The sequence below is a fragment of the Falco peregrinus genome, chromosome 10 (assembly GCF_023634155.1).
Source record: "Falco peregrinus isolate bFalPer1 chromosome 10, bFalPer1.pri, whole genome shotgun sequence".
In the NCBI taxonomy this organism is placed as follows: domain Eukaryota; kingdom Metazoa; phylum Chordata; class Aves; order Falconiformes; family Falconidae; genus Falco; species Falco peregrinus.
This window is the reverse complement of record NC_073730.1, coordinates 33,444,831-33,467,357: the sequence shown is the minus strand read 5'-3', so window position 1 is coordinate 33,467,357 and position 22,527 is coordinate 33,444,831. Positions and strand designations below refer to the sequence as shown.

General features: G+C 46.5%; 1 protein-coding gene across 3 annotated transcripts in view; it reads right to left on the bottom strand.

Annotated features, from left to right (window-relative positions):
• PDE4B (phosphodiesterase 4B) overlaps window positions 1–22,527 on the bottom strand; it is a 216,640-nt gene that overhangs the window by 78,042 nt on the left and 116,071 nt on the right. The window contains exon 1 of one of the 3 annotated variants that reach the window (XM_055815123.1): window positions 16,295–16,356. The exons of the other annotated variants lie outside the window; for them this stretch is intronic. Within the exon in view, the coding sequence (XP_055671098.1) occupies window positions 16,295–16,341 (47 nt within the window). The 5' untranslated portion in view covers window positions 16,342–16,356. Of the gene's footprint in view, window positions 1–16,294; window positions 16,357–22,527 lie in introns of those variants that run through there. 3 annotated transcript variants of the gene reach the window in all.

Genomic DNA, 22,527 nt, shown 5'->3' with positions numbered 1-22,527 from the left:
CAAGAAATGTTTGTTTAGGAGCCCGACAGGTTTTCCCCCCAGAAATGGACTCAGACCACAAGAAGGACACATTTGGAACCTCTCTGGGTGCTTAGCCTGTCTCTGTTCTGCTTTGCAAGGCACAACTCACATGGCAAAACCAGGAATTCAGTTCACTGGCATCAATCTCCATGCGAATTCACCCCTTTTCCTCATGATGTCATCCAGCTTCAACACCCCCAGGGCTTTTGCCAGAGTTGGGAAGTGCTGACGTGTGGGGATTCTCGCTTTAGCTGAAGCAGAGATGATTTATAAGAAATCTCTGACTGCACTTTCTCCAGCTGCCTTCAGAATCTTTGCCTTGGTGTTTTTACAATAAAGCTGCTCCTGGGCTCAGCCTGCCTGGGCTTGGCCCCGCTCCCCTCCCCCTGCACCCACCTGGCACAACGTTCACCCGAGACAAAGCAATGCGAGTTTTCCACGGGTTCATGGAGCTGAGCTGGCCCGCTGCAGGGTGGCAGGCAAGCAGGTGGCACCGAGCCACTGGTCCCATGGCTGGACTCCATCCCTTGGGCAAGGGGCTTGCAGCCAGGATGGCTCCCCAAAGACCAAGAGCTGGGAACAGAGATCAGGGGCACTGAGAGCATCGGGACTGGGACAGGCTGCAGCACTTCAGCGGGAAGTCTACCTCAGCCAGCTTTAGAAGGCTCCCACCTGAGCCGATACTCTGCCCCACGTTAAATAGCATGGAAGCAATTACACAGCAGGGTAAGATCCACGTGCCTGTATCTGGAAAAAACTTTGTGTGTTCCTGTGTCCAGCCCTCTGCTACTGCAGACTCTGCACCAGACAACCTCCTCCATGAACTTATCAAGCTTCCTCCCAAGTACTGGGTTCCTTCCGATCTCTAGCACACCTCCCCAGCTGCCCCAGCAGACCGTGAGGTCTCCCTGACGGTATCTCGGCTGGACCACAGCTGCTCGCAGGGAGAGCCCACAGCCACACCAGCTCACAGCCTGCAACTACCCTGCAGGCAGCACGCTGGCTCTCCTCTGCCACTGTTTTCAGCTAATCAGTTTGCAGTGTACAGCCAAAGTTTTTCTTATTAATCCCCACACACGTGACCTTACGCTCCGTATTGCTCAACTTCACCAAGGCCAGGCAAGCCTTCCACACGTGCAACCACATCCAACCACAACGTGCAACAGTGGGCGTACAGAAGATCAAAAGATGGCATCAGCACAAACACAGAGATGAAAATGTTTCAGAAGATCAGATGTAGGATTTATCCCTGAAAAATCCCACTGCTAACTTCCTCCAGCCTACGAGATGCCCTTGCTGTACCACCAGTTCCAGCGTGTTTCCCCCGCAGCTCACTCCTTACCCATTTTACAGCTCTTGTGGCAGTCCACACCTCCAGCTTGCATCTCACCATGTCATATACGGCACCACACTGAACCCTTTGAGATAGACATCTACTGAATTTACTTGATCTGGGAAAAAAACAAGTTGCCTAATATAGAAATGATGTACCTAAGACAGATCCGTTTCACCACTGCCCTCGTATTTTTAATTAACCTCTCCTTCCAAACTAACCACTAAACCATCTTTAAACATCTATTCCTATGCTAAGGAAGTGATAAAAATTGAACCGAAATGTCAAAATACTGCATATAATAAACACTCAAACAATATTATGTACAATCAGTGTAAAAATAATAGACTTACATGAGATAACTAAATAAAATCTGATTTAGGGCTTTTCAAGAGCCTTGCTAGCTTGTCTTTTGTATAACTTTTGAAATACTCGGGCTGTGTTGAGTTTATAGAATAATTCTAAGAAATAGATTATAACTAGAAGGACACCGCTTTTTTCTCTCTTTCTAAATAGAGATCAAATCTAAGGACTATTTATCTAACTCCTCAGAAAACCCAGAGTCCAGCCCCTCAGGTATGAGCACTTCGGCAACGCACACGCTGCAGTTTAGCAGATCTGTATTTCCCTGCTTTAAGCTTTTCTGGATGCCAAGAAGCAGGCGCACATCCCCACTAAGGATGACGGCAGAGGACTTGCCGTCCTCATGTGCCGCGGCGCTGGTGAAGCCGCTGCCAGCTCATCGCCTGCAGCAGCAGCAGCGGAATGAGTGGGAAGGGTGGCAACGGGGACACAGCCATGGGAAGGGACTTCCCTGGTCACCCATCGAGAGCTGCAGCCCTTACTTCTCTGAGATCAATTATTTTATTATATGCTTATATGAAGATTGCAAACATCTGGAAAATATTAGGCAAATGCTGAAGAGAGAGCAGGCTTCTCTAATTAGCAGAGAGCTGCATCACAGCTCCTTCCTGCGTTCTGTGAAAGGGGAATTTTCGGGCCAAATTCTGCAGACTTATAGACTCAGGGCCCTGTTGGCACCCAGCAGACCCGCTGCCTCTGGCTCTCCACAGCATTTGCAGCAAGATACAACAGGTTTATTTCTTTGATTTTTTTAATCTACAGCCTTTGAATTGCTCCAAAATATATTCAGTACCAAATACACCAACTCAACAGGGAAATTGCTTCATGCTCCATCTTGTCTCTTATCAGATGATGCCAAAACACCCCAGATCTGCTCTTGCGGGTGACAAAACTGCCAGAAAAATTTTGGTTGGGAAGGTCCTTGTCTACACACCAAAACATACTTCCTGGATATGCCATGGATCAGCTCACAATGGGGTTTCAGCTGGGGACAAACATGAAAGCATCTTCTGTTCCCATAGGTAGCAACAAGAAGATGGGCTGCTTTGAAGTCTATTGTAAGGCTTTTTTTTCTCTTTTCAGCTCTAGGCAAAGACAAAAAAAAAATAATTCTCAATGCTATGGCAACTTCCCATGGAAAAACTTGTCACCTACCTGCAAATGAACATGTGTACCTCAACAATTCAGGTGGGCAGAAACCGTGGTGGGAATACGATAGACTGTGCAGGGATCAAGACTGTGACACCGCACCCTACATCAACATTTGACAGCATCGAGACAATCTCAAGGCTGGTGTTTTAAGAGCCACAAGTGAAGCACAATGATTCAGGCTTAGAAGCATGTCAGGGAATCAAAACGTTAGCCAAGTGATCGGTGATGCCTTGGTTTCCTTTCACCTAAAGTCACTGCTAACAGGCTCTGGCTGACGTGACCAGAAACAAGCCAGGTATTGCGCAGAAATAGCTCTGGTTCCAGTAGGTGGCATGTGGCTCCTCTTGTCCAGAAAACAAAGGCGAGCTGTTCTCTCCTTGTTTGCCAAAAATTCCAGGTATGTTCCCAAAGAGTGTCACCAGGGAAGGATTTCAGACTTCTTGGTGCTGAGGGCTGGAGAGCATCATGGAGTGTCCCTAGAGCCTCCTCCAGTGGCACCAGGAGGACTCAGCAGCCCTCCAGAGCTGCTGAGGCCACTGGGGTGAGGTGGCCCATGCAGAGGTGAGTACAGTAGACCCACAGGCTAGAGGAGAGCGATTAATCTGAAAAAATTACCTGAGATTTTAATTCAGAATATATTTTTCATGATGATTTCCTCTGCTGGTATAAATCATGATGTGAGGCACTCCTGAATCATGTCTTCACAGGGGTAAGAGTGAGCCCTGTCTGTACATTCCCCAGAAATTCAATACAGCCACGTTGGCACGTACAGGTAGGAGATGAAGGAGCCATCTGAAGGGGTAACCTGGGGTATCCCACCCCTAGCATATGGGAAAATCTAGGCACAGCAATGCTTTGACGGACCGATGCCTTAAGTAGGTGACCTTCTAGAATAGGTACGAGGCTCCCCCATGATTTCTGGCGATGCAGAACACAAACCCAAATGTTCCTATATCTAAAAAGGGACTGTAGAAACGGGGTGCAAGCTGGTGTAAAGCAGCAAGACAAATCAGCATTCACACACTGCTAGGAAGGGGTACCCCAGGCTGGGAACTCTGTCCAAGAGCTCCAGTCTGGGTCCAAGTGCCACATCTGGGGCCAGCAGCATCCCTGAGCGCTCCATGCCAGGCTCCCGTGACACCCAGGTTGTGCCAGGGGCCTCCAAGAGCGTTTAACACCCCCTTTCCTATTTTTGAGGAAAAAGATCTTTGCCAACAACCTGCCTCTCACTTTTGCAGAGTAGCAGTGCTGCTTTTTCTTGGATAAACTCGTACGGACCGGCACTTGGCACTGAAGGCTGTTTATGAAAACAAGTACCAGCTGGGGGAGGACTTGGGTGGCAGCACACACTCCCTAAAAGCTTTTGGATCTCCTCAGCCCTCTCCAGGGAGAGCCTGCCGTTCGGAGGCAATGAGGACAACTCCTCCAACAGCTATAGATCCAGCCCTCCTCCCACCCAAGAAACCAGCCACAGACTCATACATGGAATTTCCCCTCCTACCAGTTCCTAAGACCAGATGATTCTACCCCAAATATTTGTTTATAAACTTATGAACCAGTAATGATGCACTAAACAGTTTTGCAAAGCAAGGTGAAGTTTGTGCAACAACATCTAGAAAGCTGTATTATTGATAAAGTCAAACAAAATGAATCTAAACAAGGTAAGATTTAATCTCTTCGTTCTTGCATTAAGTCATTCTGAGGACTTAATTTTAAAATACAGAAGTGTTCTGAGAATATTGTGTAATTACAAACCAATAAGAAAAATCATCCAGGAGGAATAATTACATAATTTCTAGATGAACTCACTGCTTAGAAGAACTCACAGCTTAGAAGAGCAGTAATAAATAGATCCTCATATCATTACTGTTGCTGCGGCTGATGACTCACCACTGTTACTGGGATCATATCCCAGAATAGTCATGCTACTCTGTGTACTGCATGCAAAATTAGCCATGAGGGACTTACTATTAAATGAAACAGATTCGGGGGTTTAGGATTCATGTGGTCATATCATAAAAACAAAAGCTGTTAAATATTTTACTTGAACGCAGCGTATTTCAGATACCAAACCTGAAGGTATCTGCTCTCCATCAGACAGAATTAGCATCTGCATAAACCAACCGCATGGGTTTTCAGGTAACAACTCCCTGTCATACCCTCCTGGTTCTGGCAGCACAGGATAGCCAGCCCTCTTACACACACCAGCTAAAACATGCCACCCTGAGAGAAAAATACACGTACTTTTATAGAAACGTAAAGGAACAAGTACAGGTACCTGAAACAGTTTATCGAAAAGAAAGAGATTAGCTAATTGAAATTTATGTGCTTAACAGCTAAGGCAGACTGGTGTATTGGTCTGATAGAACTTCATTCAAAATGCGTAACAAAGACATTAGAATGTCCTGCTATTAGACTACTCAGCCTCCAAGAAACACCAGTAGTTTTGTCTAATAACTTAATTGCATGATATAGATGTTATCTGTGCTTATGCGCCACACCAAAGCATGGTTTGTTTGCCACCTTCAGTGAACACCAAAAGTCCTTGGAAGTGTAGGGCAGATCGCCACGAAAGCCACGCAGGAGACCGACAGCACGCCGGGACTGTGAAAGGGCCTCCCAGCCTACTGCACAACCTCCTTCCCAAACACGTTCTGTTCTTTCACCTCCTGGGACATACACACACCCCAAAGTACATCTGCATCCTTTACCTGCTCAACACGTTTACTGGAGACAACATCAGGAACATCCAAAGTTTACCTTTTGGTTGAATAAAACTCTCTCCCTGTGCATTATAAAATGATCTAGCATGTATTACAAGTGAAAACACTTCCCCCCCCCCCCCAGTCTCCAAGCAACATCCAGCACTCGGCATACAACAGAACTTTATCAACATGCTACCACTCAAGGTACTTGCTTCCACCTTTTTCAGGTGAACTGCACCTTCAGACTTCGCCAGCCACTAACTCTTCAAGCCTTCCTCTTAGGATGTTGGCTAGTTTTATTTTATGTTGGTTTCTTAAAAGAACTCCTATTCTGCCCTCCAAACAAGCACACCAAATTACAGAAAATCTTTACTTATCATCGCAGCAATCACGCACCAGCGAGTTAACCGAAGCAGCATCCAGATTGCTTTGAAGCAGGCTCCCACTTAAATGTTCTCGCGAGCACGAGCGAGCCCCTGCCCGGTGGGGATGTGTCCCAGTGCTCTCTGCCTGCCCCATGCCCAGCACCTCGCGCTCAGCTCATTTGCAGCACAAGCTCCTTCCCAAAAAGCTCACAGGTAAAGCAGCTTGCTCCCGTCGGAGCCAGGGTGGGTAACGCTGTAACACCAGCCACCACTGAAGTGACACGTACGGGTTTTTCAAACTAGGTTCAAGGTTCTCCAAGATGAAGAAGCTGGTTGAATCAGTGGGCAGTAAACGTGAAGCACCTTGTCCATCTAGCTCCTGTGGGTCACCCTGCAGCCCACTCCACCGCTGCGTCGTGCTGAACCTGCCTCCTTTTCTGCTGTAAACCCTCAACTCTTAATAACTGCTGTGGCTTCCTTGGAAATACGTCAGCTGCTGCCCTAGATACCGAGCCTGCTACACCAAACGGTCTTTTCCAGACTGCACGGTGACTACCAGCTTATTTCTCATGTCACTCTCAGCATCCTTCTGTTCATCCTCATTTCCCCGTTTCTGCCAGCCTACCCAGAGGACTACCACGCTGCTGTCCACCCTTCCCAGCTCCCTCTCCTTCTCTTTGCCTAATATGCAAGAAACCACGTATTTATTTGTTGTTTTTTCAACCTTTAGACAACAAGAGTTTGGCTTGTTTCTCTGCAGACATTAATCCCTCCAGGCTAGGTAATTAATACCGGGCTCCCTGAAGCAGCCTGTCCTTCTAAGATCTTACTGACGCTCCCCAGACCGCCCACTCGCGTCTTTAGCTAACAGCCAGCTTTCGGGCCGTATTATAGCTCTCCCCTTATGAGAGTCAATTTGAATACTCAAAGTTGTATTTCAAGCTCTCCTAAAAGCCAAATATATACTGTCTATCAAATTCAGTTCCTCTCCTAATTCTCTTACTTCTATAAACAAACCCACCAATCACATATGCTGTGTTTTTTGCTCATGCTTGTGCTTTTGACAGTGGGCCAAACCATCGAAATTGAAAGAGTTTCTAAGCCAGTGCAGGCAACACAATATATGCTCCTTTAAATGTGGCAAATCTGCTTTTAATAGGCTTTTAACGATGACAGATTTTAATCCTGTGGAAGCAATTGTCTAGACTACTACCTGTGCATTTTCGCAAGCGCCTGCTATATTTGCTTTTCCAGTCCTCTGCTTTTTCTATATTCCTACCCCAAAACCGTATTACTTACATCATCAAATGCGGCATTCATTCCAGTAGTTTACATTATCGACCTATTGTGCTTTATCCATGGCTTCTAAAAATATTTTATAATGCAATCAGGCCCTTCGGGCTAATTTAATTCACTGTCATTTCAGTAGCAGACCTACACCTATTGCTTTCATCACAGAAAACATATGAACACACATCAGGTTCCCATGTCCTCCAGCTTTCAGGGAGTAGCTGCTAGGGAAAACCTTTGCATTGCTCCTCCACATTGAATAGCAAATCGGGGGGCACAGCATGTGGCTTTTAATAGAGGGCCCCTCATTCCTGTCACAGATGCTGTGTGTGGTCCAGCAGCTCTCTGGGAAGCAAAAGGGGAGGCTGAAGGGAATCCTCCTAACAGCAAAGTCCACATCTGACACTTGCATTAAAACACAAGTTTCACACAGGCAAACAGGTAAACAGAAAGAAAAATGAAATAAGGGAAGTCTTCTACCATGAAAGAGGAATTGTGAGCGTTTATACAAAGTTTCAGAATTATGTTAACCACTACAGAATTAACTAGTTTAAATTGCTGGTTGTTACTGCTTACATTAATTGTTAAACTTTCTTTGGAGTTAACACCTACACACAGTAGGTATAAACACCTCGGAGGGAGACACACAGTAAAAAATGTTTAAAGCTTCCCATTGCAAACCCCAGTGCTCAGTGTGGTGCGGCTGCCCGCCCAGCCTGGCTCGCTCAGGATGCAACTTGCCTGGAAAGTTCCCGCAAAAACTATTGAGCTGTTTTCAAGAATAAAACTATGGAAAACATGTTCTGCCCACAATAAAAAATGGTCTGTCAGAAGCTGGCTGGGTTTGATTTTTTTTTTCTTTCTTTTCCGTTTCAGGCTATTGCTGTAAAGGTTTAATTTGAAACTTGGCAAGAGTGCCTGGCCAGTGTTGGTCAGGGATCAGCCCTTCCTCAGTCAGCTGGGGAGTCAGATGCTGTTGTAAAGCAATCGAGGTGAGAAAGTCTGAAAAATAGGTGGTAACATACCTAAGGACTACTATAGCACACGTGCATGGCAGGGTCTTGACCTTGACCCAGGCTGCTCTGGGTTCATACTGTGGGAATATTCCTGCGGCGATGCTGGGCATGCAGGCCACTGCTCCCTGCGCCACGGCACAGCACCGGCACCAGGGAATGCAAAAATGGGTCTCAGCATTCCTAAGAAGTTCCGGGGCTTTTTCCACTCTTGTATCTTAGCAGGCTTAGGAATACAGATTCTTGTTTCTAAAGCTTTATCAGGATTTTCTTCATAAACCTCTTTTACAGAGGTTAATAACTGGGATAAAGATTTCTTTTAGCTACAAACTTCCTAGCACGTAAGGCAATCTCTGGGCAGTTAGCTTTTTCAGAGAACACCACCATGACAAACGGGTTTGAAATCTGGATCCTGCAGAAGGAATGAGTAAAATTTTGGGTTCTTGCTGACCTGGGTTTTGTTATATACAAAGAATTGTAGAAGTGGTGGGTTTTTTTTTTTCTTTTCAAAAACACACCCTCCCATCGCTTGTGATTTCCAGTTGTGCCATCCTGAGAACAGCTCCACAGTACCAGTGAACCGGCCCCCTACAATTTCTCCATTTCACTGGTGGGAAAAATGAAAAAGCTATTCCAGGGGCCATGCGACATTCCCTTCAAGTTACTCAAGTGCTCAGAACAAAGCCAGGCACACCCTGCACAGCAGCACCCCTACCAACACCATGCCCAGAGCCGGACAGACAGGCGTTGGGCGCTGCCCTCTGCTCCCCAGACCCAAAGCTCAGCCTAAATTTAACCCTGAGAACTAAATAAAGTATTTTCCCACTCGCAGTCCTGTCATTGCTTACATCCTGGTCAGCACTGGGTGACACAGAATTGTAATTCACAGCCATGGTATTTATTTTTCATCCAGATGAGATTCCTCAGCAGGACTTTCTAAAGGAAATAAAGTGTGATTAACAATCTTTCTCCCCACATTGCAAAACTAAATCTGTAATCATTATCCAACTCCTATTTCCACTGGTTCTGTTCTGAAAAAGTCTGGATTATGGCAGATCTAAGTCAGTGTCCAGCTGCCAGGAGAGGAGAGCTGTCCCGAACCCATGCCCTGCTCACCCTCTGGTTCAGTGAGCCACTTTTGCTTCGTCATTTGGAGGGCAACCATCTACAAAAGAAAGATCCTGAAGCTCATGACGCAGAATACAAAAAGATACCATTCCATGTAACATAACGATGTTAAAAGCCCATTTATTTTTTTATGAGTGTTGTAAAATTATGTTCTAAACTGTCTGAACTCCAGGAAAAAAAGCCATTCGGTTACCTTTGGAAGAACAGAGAGCATCCATCCGAGTGGAGGTGCCAGTACTTCTCAGCAGGGCAATGTTATAATGAGCCACGCTCCATTTCAACCGATCTATCTGACATAGCCGCAGCATCACAGGGCTTACGAAACTACAGATGGTTTGTGCAGACGCCCAGCAAAATTATTAAAATGCTGCATGATGGCACTATTCATAATAAGCAGTTTTGGGCAGACTGGGCTGTATGTAGCAGGTAAGCAGCAGCAGGTCTTCTCCTGCTGCCCCTCCTCCAGCCTCCCCTTTCGCAGCATTTTTATAGCCTTTGTTCAATCTATCACAGATGATCCTCGATGCTTATTAGAATTTCAGTTTTATTTATTTAAATGCTAACTAGATAAAGGCTGTGAAAAAAAAAGAACAAAACAGGAAAGGTTTTCCGAGAGAATAAACCTCATTTTTATGCTTGTGAACTAGCTACCAGACTTTTATTATTTCATTTATGTGCAAGTTTACTAGACATTCCGGGCTGGTTTGAAACCTCCCAGTGACGTCAATGGGCCAGCAAAATTAGAGCTCTGCGAGACAGCAGCACTGCACCCAGCCTGCCCGGGTCTGCTGCTCCTCTCAGGGTGACAGCTCAGACAGATACAATCAATCACGCACTCCTGGCACTGCACCAAAGCAGGGCTGCTTCAGCGTTCACAACAGCAAAAGCTCCCCATTATTTGGAGAATATTTTTTTTTGTTCAGTACAATTAACAAAGAGAGTGGTATTAGAAACTGCAGATGGCAAATGTATTAAAGCGCTACAGCTCTTCACTAAATTCTGGAAGTTTAATTTGTTTGGAAGAAAAAATAAAATTCCAAAGTAACAAAATCATTGCTTGGTTTATAAAGGGATTTAATCATCATTTTACAGGATATATTCCCCCCTGCCCCGATTCCTTGTATGGTTCTGTTGCTTTTTTATGCAGCTATCACTATAAATTCTAGAAAAATGACTGCAAGCCTTTAACAGCAGTTTATCTTTTCTACTTGTTTTTTAAGGAAAGCATATGAAAATGTGTTAATTCTATCAATCTAACTGTTAAACATGAAAACAAACTCAGTAAGAAATCGACCCATGATACTGTTTGATCCAGTGCATCACTGCTGTACGTTGTGAAGCCACGTGGACTCATTTCACTCGGTTCATCAAGGGTTTGTCCCAGCTCATCCAGCCCTTCTCGTCTGAGACATTAAATCTGGCTGCGTGAGCCGGGGTGCAGCACAGGACCGCTCTGCGCAGCGGTTGTCTGAAGAGCCAGACAGCATCTCGGAGCACGTGAGGGGGAGATGCTGGGAGGAACGGGTATCAGCGGTGGAAATGTGATGGTGGCCAGGACATGGTCTCAGGGCACGGCTGCAGTAGCAGGGAAGGAGGGGGGGGCAGGGGGCCAGGGGAGTGGGGGGGGGGTGGGGGGGGTGGGAAGGATCACGTAGGAAGAAATAAAATGAAATAAAATTATCTTAACTCTCTGCAGCACTATTACAAATAATCTCTCAAGCTTATACACAATGGTGATGAGGGAAGTAAAATAATCAGAGACACAGAAGCATGCTTAGAGGTTGCAGAGCAGGGAAGCTAATCAGCAGAGCTCTGCAAGCCAGTGGAGCACCAATGGTATCCCCCCTCGTCAGGATGAAGACCACTGCCTTCTCTAAAAGCATTCAAGGAGAACCTGGGCTTGTGTAACAAAGTCAGCACGTGGCTTCCTGGTCATCTCTGGATGCCACCTAAACCGAAGGGCATTCCCTGGGGACCCACCGAAGCCAGGCGGGTCTGCTGAACCACCGGGGCAGCTCCTCCATCCAGGCTCACCCTGACAGGACCCACACGGCGAGGGCTGTCTGCGTCACGTCAGGACTTGGGCTTCTGTGTCTTAGACAAGTCAACCAGGAGGAGAAGGAGAAACTGGAGAAACAGCTACGCGTGCATGACAGATCTAGATATACATTAACCTGGCTAAAAAGAGTTTGCCATCCAAATAAAGTGACACAGATTATTTAACTGGAAGTTGAGATAATGAATATAAATATGATAATGTAAAGACAACACTAGCAGCCTCAAATGCTCTAACTTTTATCTTCTGCCTTGCAAAACCAGCATGAAAATATAGCCAGGAACAACTTGAAAAGATACAGCATGAAGGGAAGGGAAAGGTCACTAAATACCAAGCACCATTCCTCCACCAGAATCCCTCCGTAACCAGCTCTTCTAACAGTGAAAGCAAACACTGCATTGCTCAGACTCAATTAAATCCCCATTATTTTATTGTTCAAAATCTCGTTTCAGCCAGGCATTGTCTTCGCTGCAGACACATTTCAAGAGCGTATTCTTTATTCTTCCTACAGCCATTTGTGAGCACAAGAGAAATATTTGGCCTTCTTTTTCTAAATTGTGCCTACAGATTTTTGAGTTCTGTCTCTCAAACCTACCCTCTGCATATAAATCATTTCTTTGTTGAAGACACTACCTATTTATAGAAGGCTAAGGAATTAATATGTGAAGACAACCAAAATGTTTCAAGTACATCTAAAGTCACAGCTAAGCCCCACGAAAACAAGGTAACTTGAAGGTCGAGCAGATTTTTACCCACAGTATTGGTGAGTATTCACTCCCGGACCAAAACTTGAGTACTTCAAAACTCAATAAATAAAAATAAATAAAAATCGTAGTCAGTATATACGGCACCGCAGTGTGAAAAGTACTTCCAGCCTTATCTCCAACCGCAAACAACCAACGGAGCTGGAAGTGTTAATGTCAGGGTGGCTGTTCTGCAGACTGTGCTTATCACCCCTACCATAACGATGTCGGTATTTCAGTCCTGACACAAGGATCGGCCAGGAGCAGCTGCCCCGCGGACTGTAGCTGCCTGCAGGCTGCGGAGCCCCTCCAGGTCATGCCCGTGCTGTCAGCCAGAAGCAGAGCCCTGCCCTTTCCCTGCACCGCTTCACTGTCTCCGGAGTTTTTCTACTCGCCCATCGGCGCAAGGCAGCTGCCCTTCAGCACTGTGCAGGGGACAGACAGGAGTTTTAAAACGTCCCTATGAACAAGCGCCGGCCACGGAGTTTCCCGTTTCTCCACCATGCATTTAGAAGAACTGATATGCCAGTGCACTCAGCTGCTGACAACTATTCTCCATTTCCCCAGACAGCTTCCAAAGCCCCAGTCCAGCCAGAGCATCCCTCAGCACAGCGCAAAGCCCTCCCCTCTCCCCACCGAAAAGCAGCAGCAACCAATGCCCCACATCACCCACGTGTGGACGGGAACCACCAGCTCCTCTCCTGAACTTAGACTCACAGCATGGTTTGGGTTGGCAGGGACCTCCAAGACCACCCAGTCCCACCCCACACCACAGGCAGGGACCCCTCCCCCCAGCCCAGGCTGCTCCCAGCCCCGTCCAGCCTGGCCTTGAGCCCTGCCAGGGATGGGGCACCCACAGCTGCTGCGGGCAGCCTGGGCCACTGAACCTGGTGGAGAACCCGCTGCTCTGAACCTAGAGGCCATCCCAGCTGGCCCCAGGCTGCACCGTTTAAAACAGCCTCTCTGAAATGCTTCATTAGGATCTGGTTTTGACAACTCTTCTGCAATATGGAGCAGTTATTTGTTCACTTGCATACCCACCTGGCAGCGAATGGCTACTTGGTTGATTTGTTTAATTTAATTAATGTGTTTTAGACAGTTCAGATCAGTGAACACTTATGCTTCCACCAGCATCTACAATACTTTTTTTTTTTTTTTAAATTTTAGTTGAAGAGTTTGCTTATGCATGATGGGACAGAGGAAAGACAAGTTCAGAAGAGGACTGAAAACTTACTAGAGGAACAAAGTGCCTGAAGATACAGTGCAAATGGCCAGCAGTAATTAATGAATTTCAGCCACGACGCATGCCCTGAACAAGCAACCAGCCGGTTACAATGGTCATGATTGGAGAGACTCAGTCTGAAACTGTTATGAGACCAGCACGGGGCGAAGAACGTGCTTATCGCCACCTGCGCACAGGTTAAGTGAATCTTTATAGGCTCACGCCTATCCTCTCCTTTGTAAATCAACACAGTGGCAGGCCTCCCTCTGAGCTGTACAGTTTTAAATGACCTGAAACTTCTCCAACTGATCCGATGGGCTCCAATAGCTCCACTTGTCTCCGGGACCCATCTTTGACAGCCCCCCCTCTCAGGATTATGGTGGTGTTGAGCTTTTATTCGAGTTCTGCACTTCCTCAAGCTAAAATTACTTATGTTGCTCTTGCAGCTACAAAAATGTATGTCTCCTTTCTCTGAATGAAACGCTTATTTCTGTGACATCCTCTGCTCTGTGCAGGTGTTGGCACTGTCCATAACTAACGCACACAGTCTCTCCTCTTCCTTGCATTTGTAATTCTGGCAAATCAACTTAATGCTTCCCACCCCTTTCCTCCTGATCCAATACCCCTCAATCTTAGCTTACTGGGGTTCCGTCTCAAGAGGAACTTCCTAAATCCAGCCAACAACTCCCCCTGCCAAAAGGGGAAGCCGTGGTGGTAATTCTGTATCTACATAGATCTAATATGGATTCTGCTAACGCTCAGCAACAACCTGCCACTGTGTCAGGTGCAGCCACATGATTCCTCACTTATACCCGTCCTTCAGATCTGGCACGATGTTGAGAGCTGCCAGCAAAGGCGCATCCTCCTCCCTGAGCTCACCCAGCCTGATCTGCCAGCACCAAAACACATCCCCCATGGCCAGGTGCCTTTGGAGATAACTCGTGCACAAAAACAATTTTGCAGGGGCAATGTTATACAGATTTTGACAATCCCGTGGCCACTGCTTGCCAAGATGCTCCTAGGATCTCCCGTGCACACCTGGGTATCACATACGAACTGTCCTCTACCGCTGCAGACAAATGGGCATGTATGGAGAAAGGAAAGCTGAAGGATTTTGGTACAAAGATGACAACTTTGGGCAACGTGCTTGTCTGAAACTACGAGACTGTGCAACGTGCTGCACAGCAATTGTACATCTGACACCTTCATTGCACGGTCCTTATTACTCTGCAAGCATTGCAGCTGCCTGGGAACCTGGGAGCAAATACCAGAGTCAAAGAGCACGAACACGGTAAGGTCGCCAGCACGCCCACGTGAGCAGCACGTGCTGGACCTCTTCAGCAGGGCAGGAGCTCCTGCTGTCAGCACACTTTGCCCTCCTGAGCACACAGCCGCCATGCCAACAGGGGAGGCGACACGTGCCACCAGGTCTGTCCTGCAGAAGGGCAGAGGGTGCCAGGGCAGCACTGTGCCACCGATGCAGCTCTGCCAGGCCGGCATGGCCAGCAGCAGGGAGAATGACCTCGCCGTCCACCCCAACCCACAGCGCAGCAGAGAAAGAGCAATCTTCCTCGTCTCAGCTATCTAACGATTCACCAGCGCCGCACCGAGTGCGGAAGACACGGCCCTAATGTCTATGCAATGTAATGACAGATGCTGTTGGGTTTTTTTAATGAAGAAAACCTCACACTAACACAAACGGGTCCTTGGGATGGGGAGGACGTACAACACCTCGCATGGACAACTCAAGCAACTGGTGGGACCCTCCTTCCTTCCCCTTCCTGCTGCCTCCTTGTTTCCAGGGGGTCCTTGTTTCTTCCTTTCTTAACATCTGCTTTAACCAGAGGTCTTCCAATAATACAGTAGTGCATTTTCCCTCTTCTTTATATATTTACCTTTCCATTCTCCTGTCCCTGAAACACCACACATGGCTCTGCTTGATGAGCAGACTCTGAGCTCTGGAGAAGGAAAGCTGACTGTGTATCTTTACAGACCATTTAAAGACTCAGACCCTCAATATATTTATTAATATATACAAATACTGAGCTATAGGTTCATCTTGAAGCCTAATGCAGAGAGAGCCACAGTTAAATGATTATAAGTAATAATAAGATTACATTGGATAAATTCTGTGTAAAACCAAAATATGTATGTGTATAGGTAAGATTAAAGAATACAGTATTTGAACATCTAGAATATAAATTTTCTCTATATTTTATATTCTTACAAGATGCTGTACAGACTAGATGGGGTATCTGAAACTGTAAGACTGTATCTCACACTACCCAATGACTTCATATCTTAACTCCAACAGCGGACCTTTACCTATGGAAAGGAAACCCATTTCTGGGCAGTCCATCAAGCACAAACCTGTGGCACCTGTGGCAGGACATGCCCTTGAAGGTCCCCTCCCATCTCCCTCTGCCCTAACACAGCCAGATCAGAGCAGAGGCAGCAGCGGCAGCTCCATCTGCTTATTAAAATGCAACAGTAGTTGACAACAGACTTGAGAAGGTACAGAGGTAACACCATGAAATCACCCAAGTGAAAAGACGTTTTAGTGAGTCATTTTTTAAATGAAAATTCATGTTCATATACATCTTACAACAAAAATAATTAAGCACGATACAAAATCTTCCATCCTTTTCCCACCCTTTGCACACGCACCCCCCAGTTACTAGGCGTCGTGAGGGTGCGTCGTGAGATCAAAATCTGATCAGGAAAGACAGAAGAAAAGAAAATATTCAGCAAGCACCCTGACAATTTTACAGCTTGAGGAACACGCATATCCTTATCAATGCTTCTTTTTAGCACCTGCTTTTTGCAAACATAAAATTGCAGACTTTCAAGCTCTTCTGCCCACCAGAACTGCCCTTAGCTGGACAAAACCTAGGAATACTTACCAAATCCACGAATGACGACGATTAGGTAAAAAATTAATATTTAACATCTTCCAAGACGATACTTTCCTTCTACTTGTCCGAAAATATTCAGTACATTTTCTGCTTCTTTCAAACTTCTGTCTTTCTGAAGTTGTATCAGTGGCACGTAGATGTTTCCAGGAGTTTTTATTCTTTGTGATTACATGTCAGCTCCCATTGCAGGGTGGATGTCACTTTATATACGAATGCAAATGACTTGGCAATCAAAATGTGAGGGTGCATGTGGAACAGCCTCTACGGACTCCCATATTTCTTCATTTATATCAGAAGAAAAAAAATAATCTATTTCTGGCAAAACCTTGACTGCAGTTTCCTGCTCTCATTTGTGTAATCCCTTCCAGTGATCCTGAGACAGCAGGGGAAAAAAAAGCGAGCCTTTTCCAAGCTGGAGAAACATCCCTATTTTCCTGTTTATCCTTTCCAGGTCACATCCCTCGTTCATTCACCACCTTCACAGATGAATCAAAGTTTTCTCATGCTGCAGAAACTCCACTCCCAGGTCCTTCCTGCGTAACCCGCTCCGTACCACGGACGTGAGGGATGACATGCCTGGGGTGTTGCGGTGCAGGCGGCTTCAGGGGGACCCAGGTCCGTGCCCAGGTTAGGGGCTACAGCCAGGAGGGAGCAGGTCTCTATGGCAAAAGGCCTGGCTCGTCCAATCCGCTAAACCAGAAGAGACAGCAAAGCTTTCCGAGGGCTGCGAGCTCCCTGCAAGGGGTCATTCTGCACAGACACGGGTACGCTCTGCCTTACTCCTGTCACTCAGGGACGGGTCTGTGTTTCTGGACACAGCTGCCTCTCCAGCCCTCCCTCTGCCTGGCTGGAGAGGTGCTCTGCCTGCAAGAAAATCCTCCAAGCAGGTACCTCCGCAGCTGCAACTTCACCCAGAGCCTTTGAGCCAGAGCAGATTTGTGTGTCTCTGCATAAAATGGAATTTTACAAGATTTACATCTAAATCCCGCCGCTAAACATCAAACCCAGCACAGCTCCCTGGTGCATCGAGACGTCAGGGGGTGGGTGGTGGGAAGACAGCCGCCACGGAGCCGTGCGGGGAGCGGCTCCCAAAATCAGGGCTTTCCGCAGCCGGGGGCGCAGAGCCCCTCGCCATCACCCACCCCGGGGCTGCCGCCAGCGCTCAGCAAGGCTGCACCAGCGCCGGGGCTGCGGAGCCGGGGAGGGGACCTGGGGACAAAGGGGGGTCTGGATAAATAAAGGAGACTTTAAAGTGCTTCCAGCAGTGCCAGCGCGAGGGTTTGGGGATGCTGAAGGGGACCTGCCCACGCACCCCTGCCCCGGCAGCGCCTCCGCCCACCCCAGCGCGGGGGCAAGAAGGGGGTTAGGCTAATGAGGCTGGAGCGTATGCTGCGCTTCCCTCTGTTGGGGAAACAAAAAGTTCAATGTCAAGAAATGCGCAGCATGTACGAGCAAATTTGCCGTTTACTGGATTTTTTTTTCTCCCAGTGAAGTCTCGAGACATTTCACCTTGACAACCAAAAGGAAGGGATTTTATCATCGGCTGAAATCAAATGCATAAGCAAACATGTATAAATGGGCTTTCTATAGACGATGTATAAACAGGCTTTACATTTCATCGGGGTCATAACCGATGCATAATGTTCCCTCCCCACAGAGCGGGGAGTTCCCAAAGTGGCAAGAGGGGACAGCAGCCCGGGGCACCCAGCAGGGGATCGCACGCCAGGCGCGGGGAGCCTGCCCTTACACCGAGACCTGAACCTTGCTGGACCACCCCACCCTGCAGTTAAGTCCGAACTGGAAAGGGGAATGAGTAGTTGTTTTACTAATTAAGATCTCAAATCCAATTTCAAAATACACAGGAAGGGGTAGCCTGGCAATGTCTAAGTTACAAGTCAGCAGTTTGCACCAACACGGTCAAAGCTAAGACAAAACCCAGACTGAAAGAACTGTGCACTTCTCTTCCTTAACCGTTATATGAAACATTAAACCATATTTTATTTTATTGACATCAAAAACCATTTTATAAAAACGTAGGGGCAACTTAAAAGTATAATAGAAAAGTGAGCGTACCTGTAAAGATGAGGACGGATACCTAACATGCAGTTTGTGCCTCAGTTGCTTTGCTGCATCTCCACTTTGGTCAATTCATTTTGAAATGAGCCAGTTTTTACACGCAGCGGCAAATAATCCGCGTAGACTACAGAATTATGCATCTTATACATGAAAAAGGCCCACAAACATACATGGATGGAGATAAATATACAGGTACACTGACAGATGCACATCTCCAACCCCAGCCTGCAGATGGTACTGCTGGGACAACGGGCAGCTGGACAAATGGCCATTTTATACATGCAGCCAGCAGGGACAGCAATTCTGCTGTTACTGCCTTCAAAAGGAGAATTTATATTTTCAAAAGTGATGTCTATTATGCTGGAAATGCATGTTGATTTGGATATAGCTGAAAACTCGGCTCAAAAGATATTTCAGGGCATTTCTTAATATTGTGGGAATTTCTAGACCCCTGTGTCCTCCATTTCTTTGGCGAAGTAAAGCCCAGCATCCCAGGCTTCTTCCGTACATGCCTGGCACTCACCGCCAGGCGAGCCGACCCCAGCAGCATAAACCCACCGATACACCTCATAGGGGTTTCATAAATGAAAACCACTCTGTGGGAGAGCTACATTCAGGAACTCCCCCCATGGGCCAGGTTGAAATTTAGTTTACTTTTTGTCAAATAAGAGAAATTCAGCTCATGTAATGAGCTTAACCCAAGCCTCTGGGCCATTCCCAATGGACATGCCAACATTGTGGGCTCGGGGGGCAACAAACCACTGTCACCCCCCAAAATCTCCCACCCGTCACTCCACCAGCTTCTCTGCGCCCAGCAAGTTGAAAACTCTCACGATTTCAAGTGATTCAAAGGAATTCCTTTTCGGTGTTCCCCTCCTGCCCGACATGATTCTGCTCTTTTAGCTCTTCCCCAGCTCTCAGGCTGGTACAATAAAACATTGCCAGGTTTAAACTGGCTGTGCCCTCCACCCCCCCATGCCTGGGAAGGAACACCAGCGTGTCCCTCTCGAATAGAAAGCCTGCCACGTCGGCCTTCAACATTATTCTCATTCTTCTTGGTGAAAAGGCAAAATCAATTCACTGCTGATTTGGTAACAGACATTTATGTGCACTATTGCTTCTTTTCTATCCCACCACACCGAGATCATGCATTTTCTCTCCCTGCTCCTGTTTGTACGGTATCTCCCTTCATGTTTCCAACTCTTCCCTTCATCTAGCATCCTGAACTTGATGTGGATAATTGCAGGGAACATGGCAGTAATCAAATGGTGGCTGGGTGGGAAGGATAATAAGTCATTCTCCTGGCTTTTTCTCCTATAGCTTCTCAGACAGTTGAGTAATTATCCTCCACTAAAGACCCAAATGAAAGACTAGCAATTGCAGTATCAACATGACATAAATGAATATAACTCTCGGGGCTATGATGAGAACCCCCTTCTGCCTCACTTCTGGGTCTAAGCACTGCTGATTGCCCTGCCTCCTACTCCTACATACTTCAAAAAAACCATCAAATTGTTCATTCTGATCTTTATCCATTGGGTGACACATCTACCTATTTAATATGTTTATTAATTAGAGGATAAAACGCTTTGCAAGCCCTACTAATGATGAGTCCTAGTCCCATCGGTCCATCCTGGCAGCCCCTATAGCGATGCTCCACGTCAAATGTTTTGTGAAAAATTGCACAGGCTCTTCAAAACCATTTGCTAGAAAACTAGCATGTAATTTTTTTCCATGTCTTTCAGAAAAGTTACATAACGCAGCTATTGCGCAGCTGGCCTGTTAGCGTGCCGGCTTGAAACACTCCAGGCCCTTCGGCACTTCGTTACCTTTACTCCCCCAATCAACAGCAGGTTGCTGTGAAGGTGCAGGAATGTTCCCTGTCCTCGAAAGGCGCAGATACTGCAGCCTGAAAACAATCAGCTGATATTTCTGCTATCTTGAGACAAACCAGAATCGCAGCACGTTTGTAAAAATATGCACATCTGATGCCATCTCTTTCCAGATTAAAGACCCTATTAAAGACTTTCTTTCCAGATTCAAGACCCTACACTAATGCAAGAGTATATTGGGTGTTTCACCCCAGAGAAATAAATAGAATACTAAATATGTTTAGAGGAATATTTTATCTTCCTCCTAGTTATTAACATTGGAATAATCAGGATAACATGCAAACATCCTAGCGTATAATGGAAAAGCTTGAAAAACCACTCGGAAGCAAACTTCTCCAGTGCTGCTGCCGGTGTTTTATTAGCTGTGCTGCAGAGCAGTATCGACCCTTTCACAAATGTTTCTATCATTGGGGTTCTTCTGTCACATGCCGCTGCCACAGGCTGCTTGGCAGAGTACAAAGCTATCTATTGATTTGGAAAGGATGCGATTGCTTGTGCACCAAACCAACTACTCAGCCACACAGAAGCTTTTCGTTCATTCTTTCTTTCTGGCCACACTGACTCATAATGATGAAATACTGATTTGCAATTCTAATTTCCTTCTTTCTCTTAAATAGGCTGCCCAAGGACTGACCCAATTGCTCCAGGAACATTACCTTGCCAACTCTTAAATACCAGTATTCTCTGTCTAATACTGAAAAATACACTTATTTAAGGAATGCAATCATAAAACATATACCCATTCAAAATAATTAGCTTATCAAACATAATTTTAAGATAATCTGTTTTTCTTGAATTTTGGAATTCTATTCACCAAATTATAAGCTATACCTGCTGTAAGCTGACTTGAAACCTGCACGTAATTTGGTGTGCCAGGATATTATGAGCTCCAAAATCCAACCTGGATCTCCTGCAGACTCTTCTGCAAAACACATATGCCAAAAACCCCGCAGCAACAAGAGGCTAAGATAAGCTGGGTGTTGGACGGCAGAAAGTAGCTAGCATAATGACAGGTATGTATTCACTAGGAAGAGGTTCAATGAAATCTCTCGCCAATGCAGATGACTGTTTAATTGTCAACTCAGCTCTTCAGGGCTGTTTCCCCTCCTGCTCTGCAGCTGGTGCAGTCCCTACACCTGTGCTCTCGGTGTTTAAGAGGCACCGAACGTGAATGATGGGCTCCCTCACACTGCCTTACGCCTGCATTGAACTCCGTCTGCAGAGCTCTGGATAAATACAGGCGGGAGATGGCACAAGCACTTTACGTTTTCCAAAAACGGTATCACTAGAAGTCACTTGGCAGCAGGAAACTGCAGTTTCTGGAGCGATGCTATCAATATACCCTGAATCTTTCCTCCACAAATGCAAAACCAAAGTGCCCCCCCAGGACGATTCATCTTTTCGAAACAGACACATCACCTCCATCTTTCTCACCAACACCTTCCTTCCTCTCTCTCTTCCCGTAAATAAAACTGTATTTTCAAATGGGTAACATTCAAGCCAAGCAACTTAACGTGGAAGAGGAGGCGTTTGAAAGCAGATGGTTCACACAAAGGGTGCTAAAACACAGAGTCACAGAAGGGTTTGGGTTGGAAGGGACCTTAAATATCACCCAGTGCCAACCCCCTGCCATGGGCAGTGGCACCTTCCACTAGACCGGGTTGGTCAATCCCAGAGACGGTGGTTGCTTTCAGAAAAGAACACAGCCTTTGCCCTCAGGGAAGCCCCCAAACCTCTCTGCCCACTGCCGCTGGCCACCACGCAGGGAGAACTGTGCACCGGGCACAGAGTGACGCGCGGCGCATCACCTTCTACACCACAGAGCCTGCATTGACCTGCAAGACCTGGCTCTGACATTGTACTGCAGCCCGGTGAGCCAGACTGGCATGGGTAAGTGAAAGTCAGAAAGAGCCTGTACAAGAAACAGGGGAAACTGATAAAAGGGGGAAAACATGGAGAATCAGCTCGCTGATATTTGATCCATCCTGCAACTTCCCAGCAAACATTTCTGAAAAGTTTCCAACAGAAAATAACATAATGAATCAACAACGGCAGCTGGCTTGTGAATACTGAGCACCACGCTCTTCATAACCATCTCCAAGGGGTCTTAGTACTGACTTAGCTTGCAATTCATTAGTGGGAGAGTTTTTATCTATTTTATGTCAACAGCATATATGAAGACACGTTTGGAATGCACATTTTTGGTGAGAGCACACCAAAATCTCAAAGCTGGGAATGTGCTGTATACAGAAG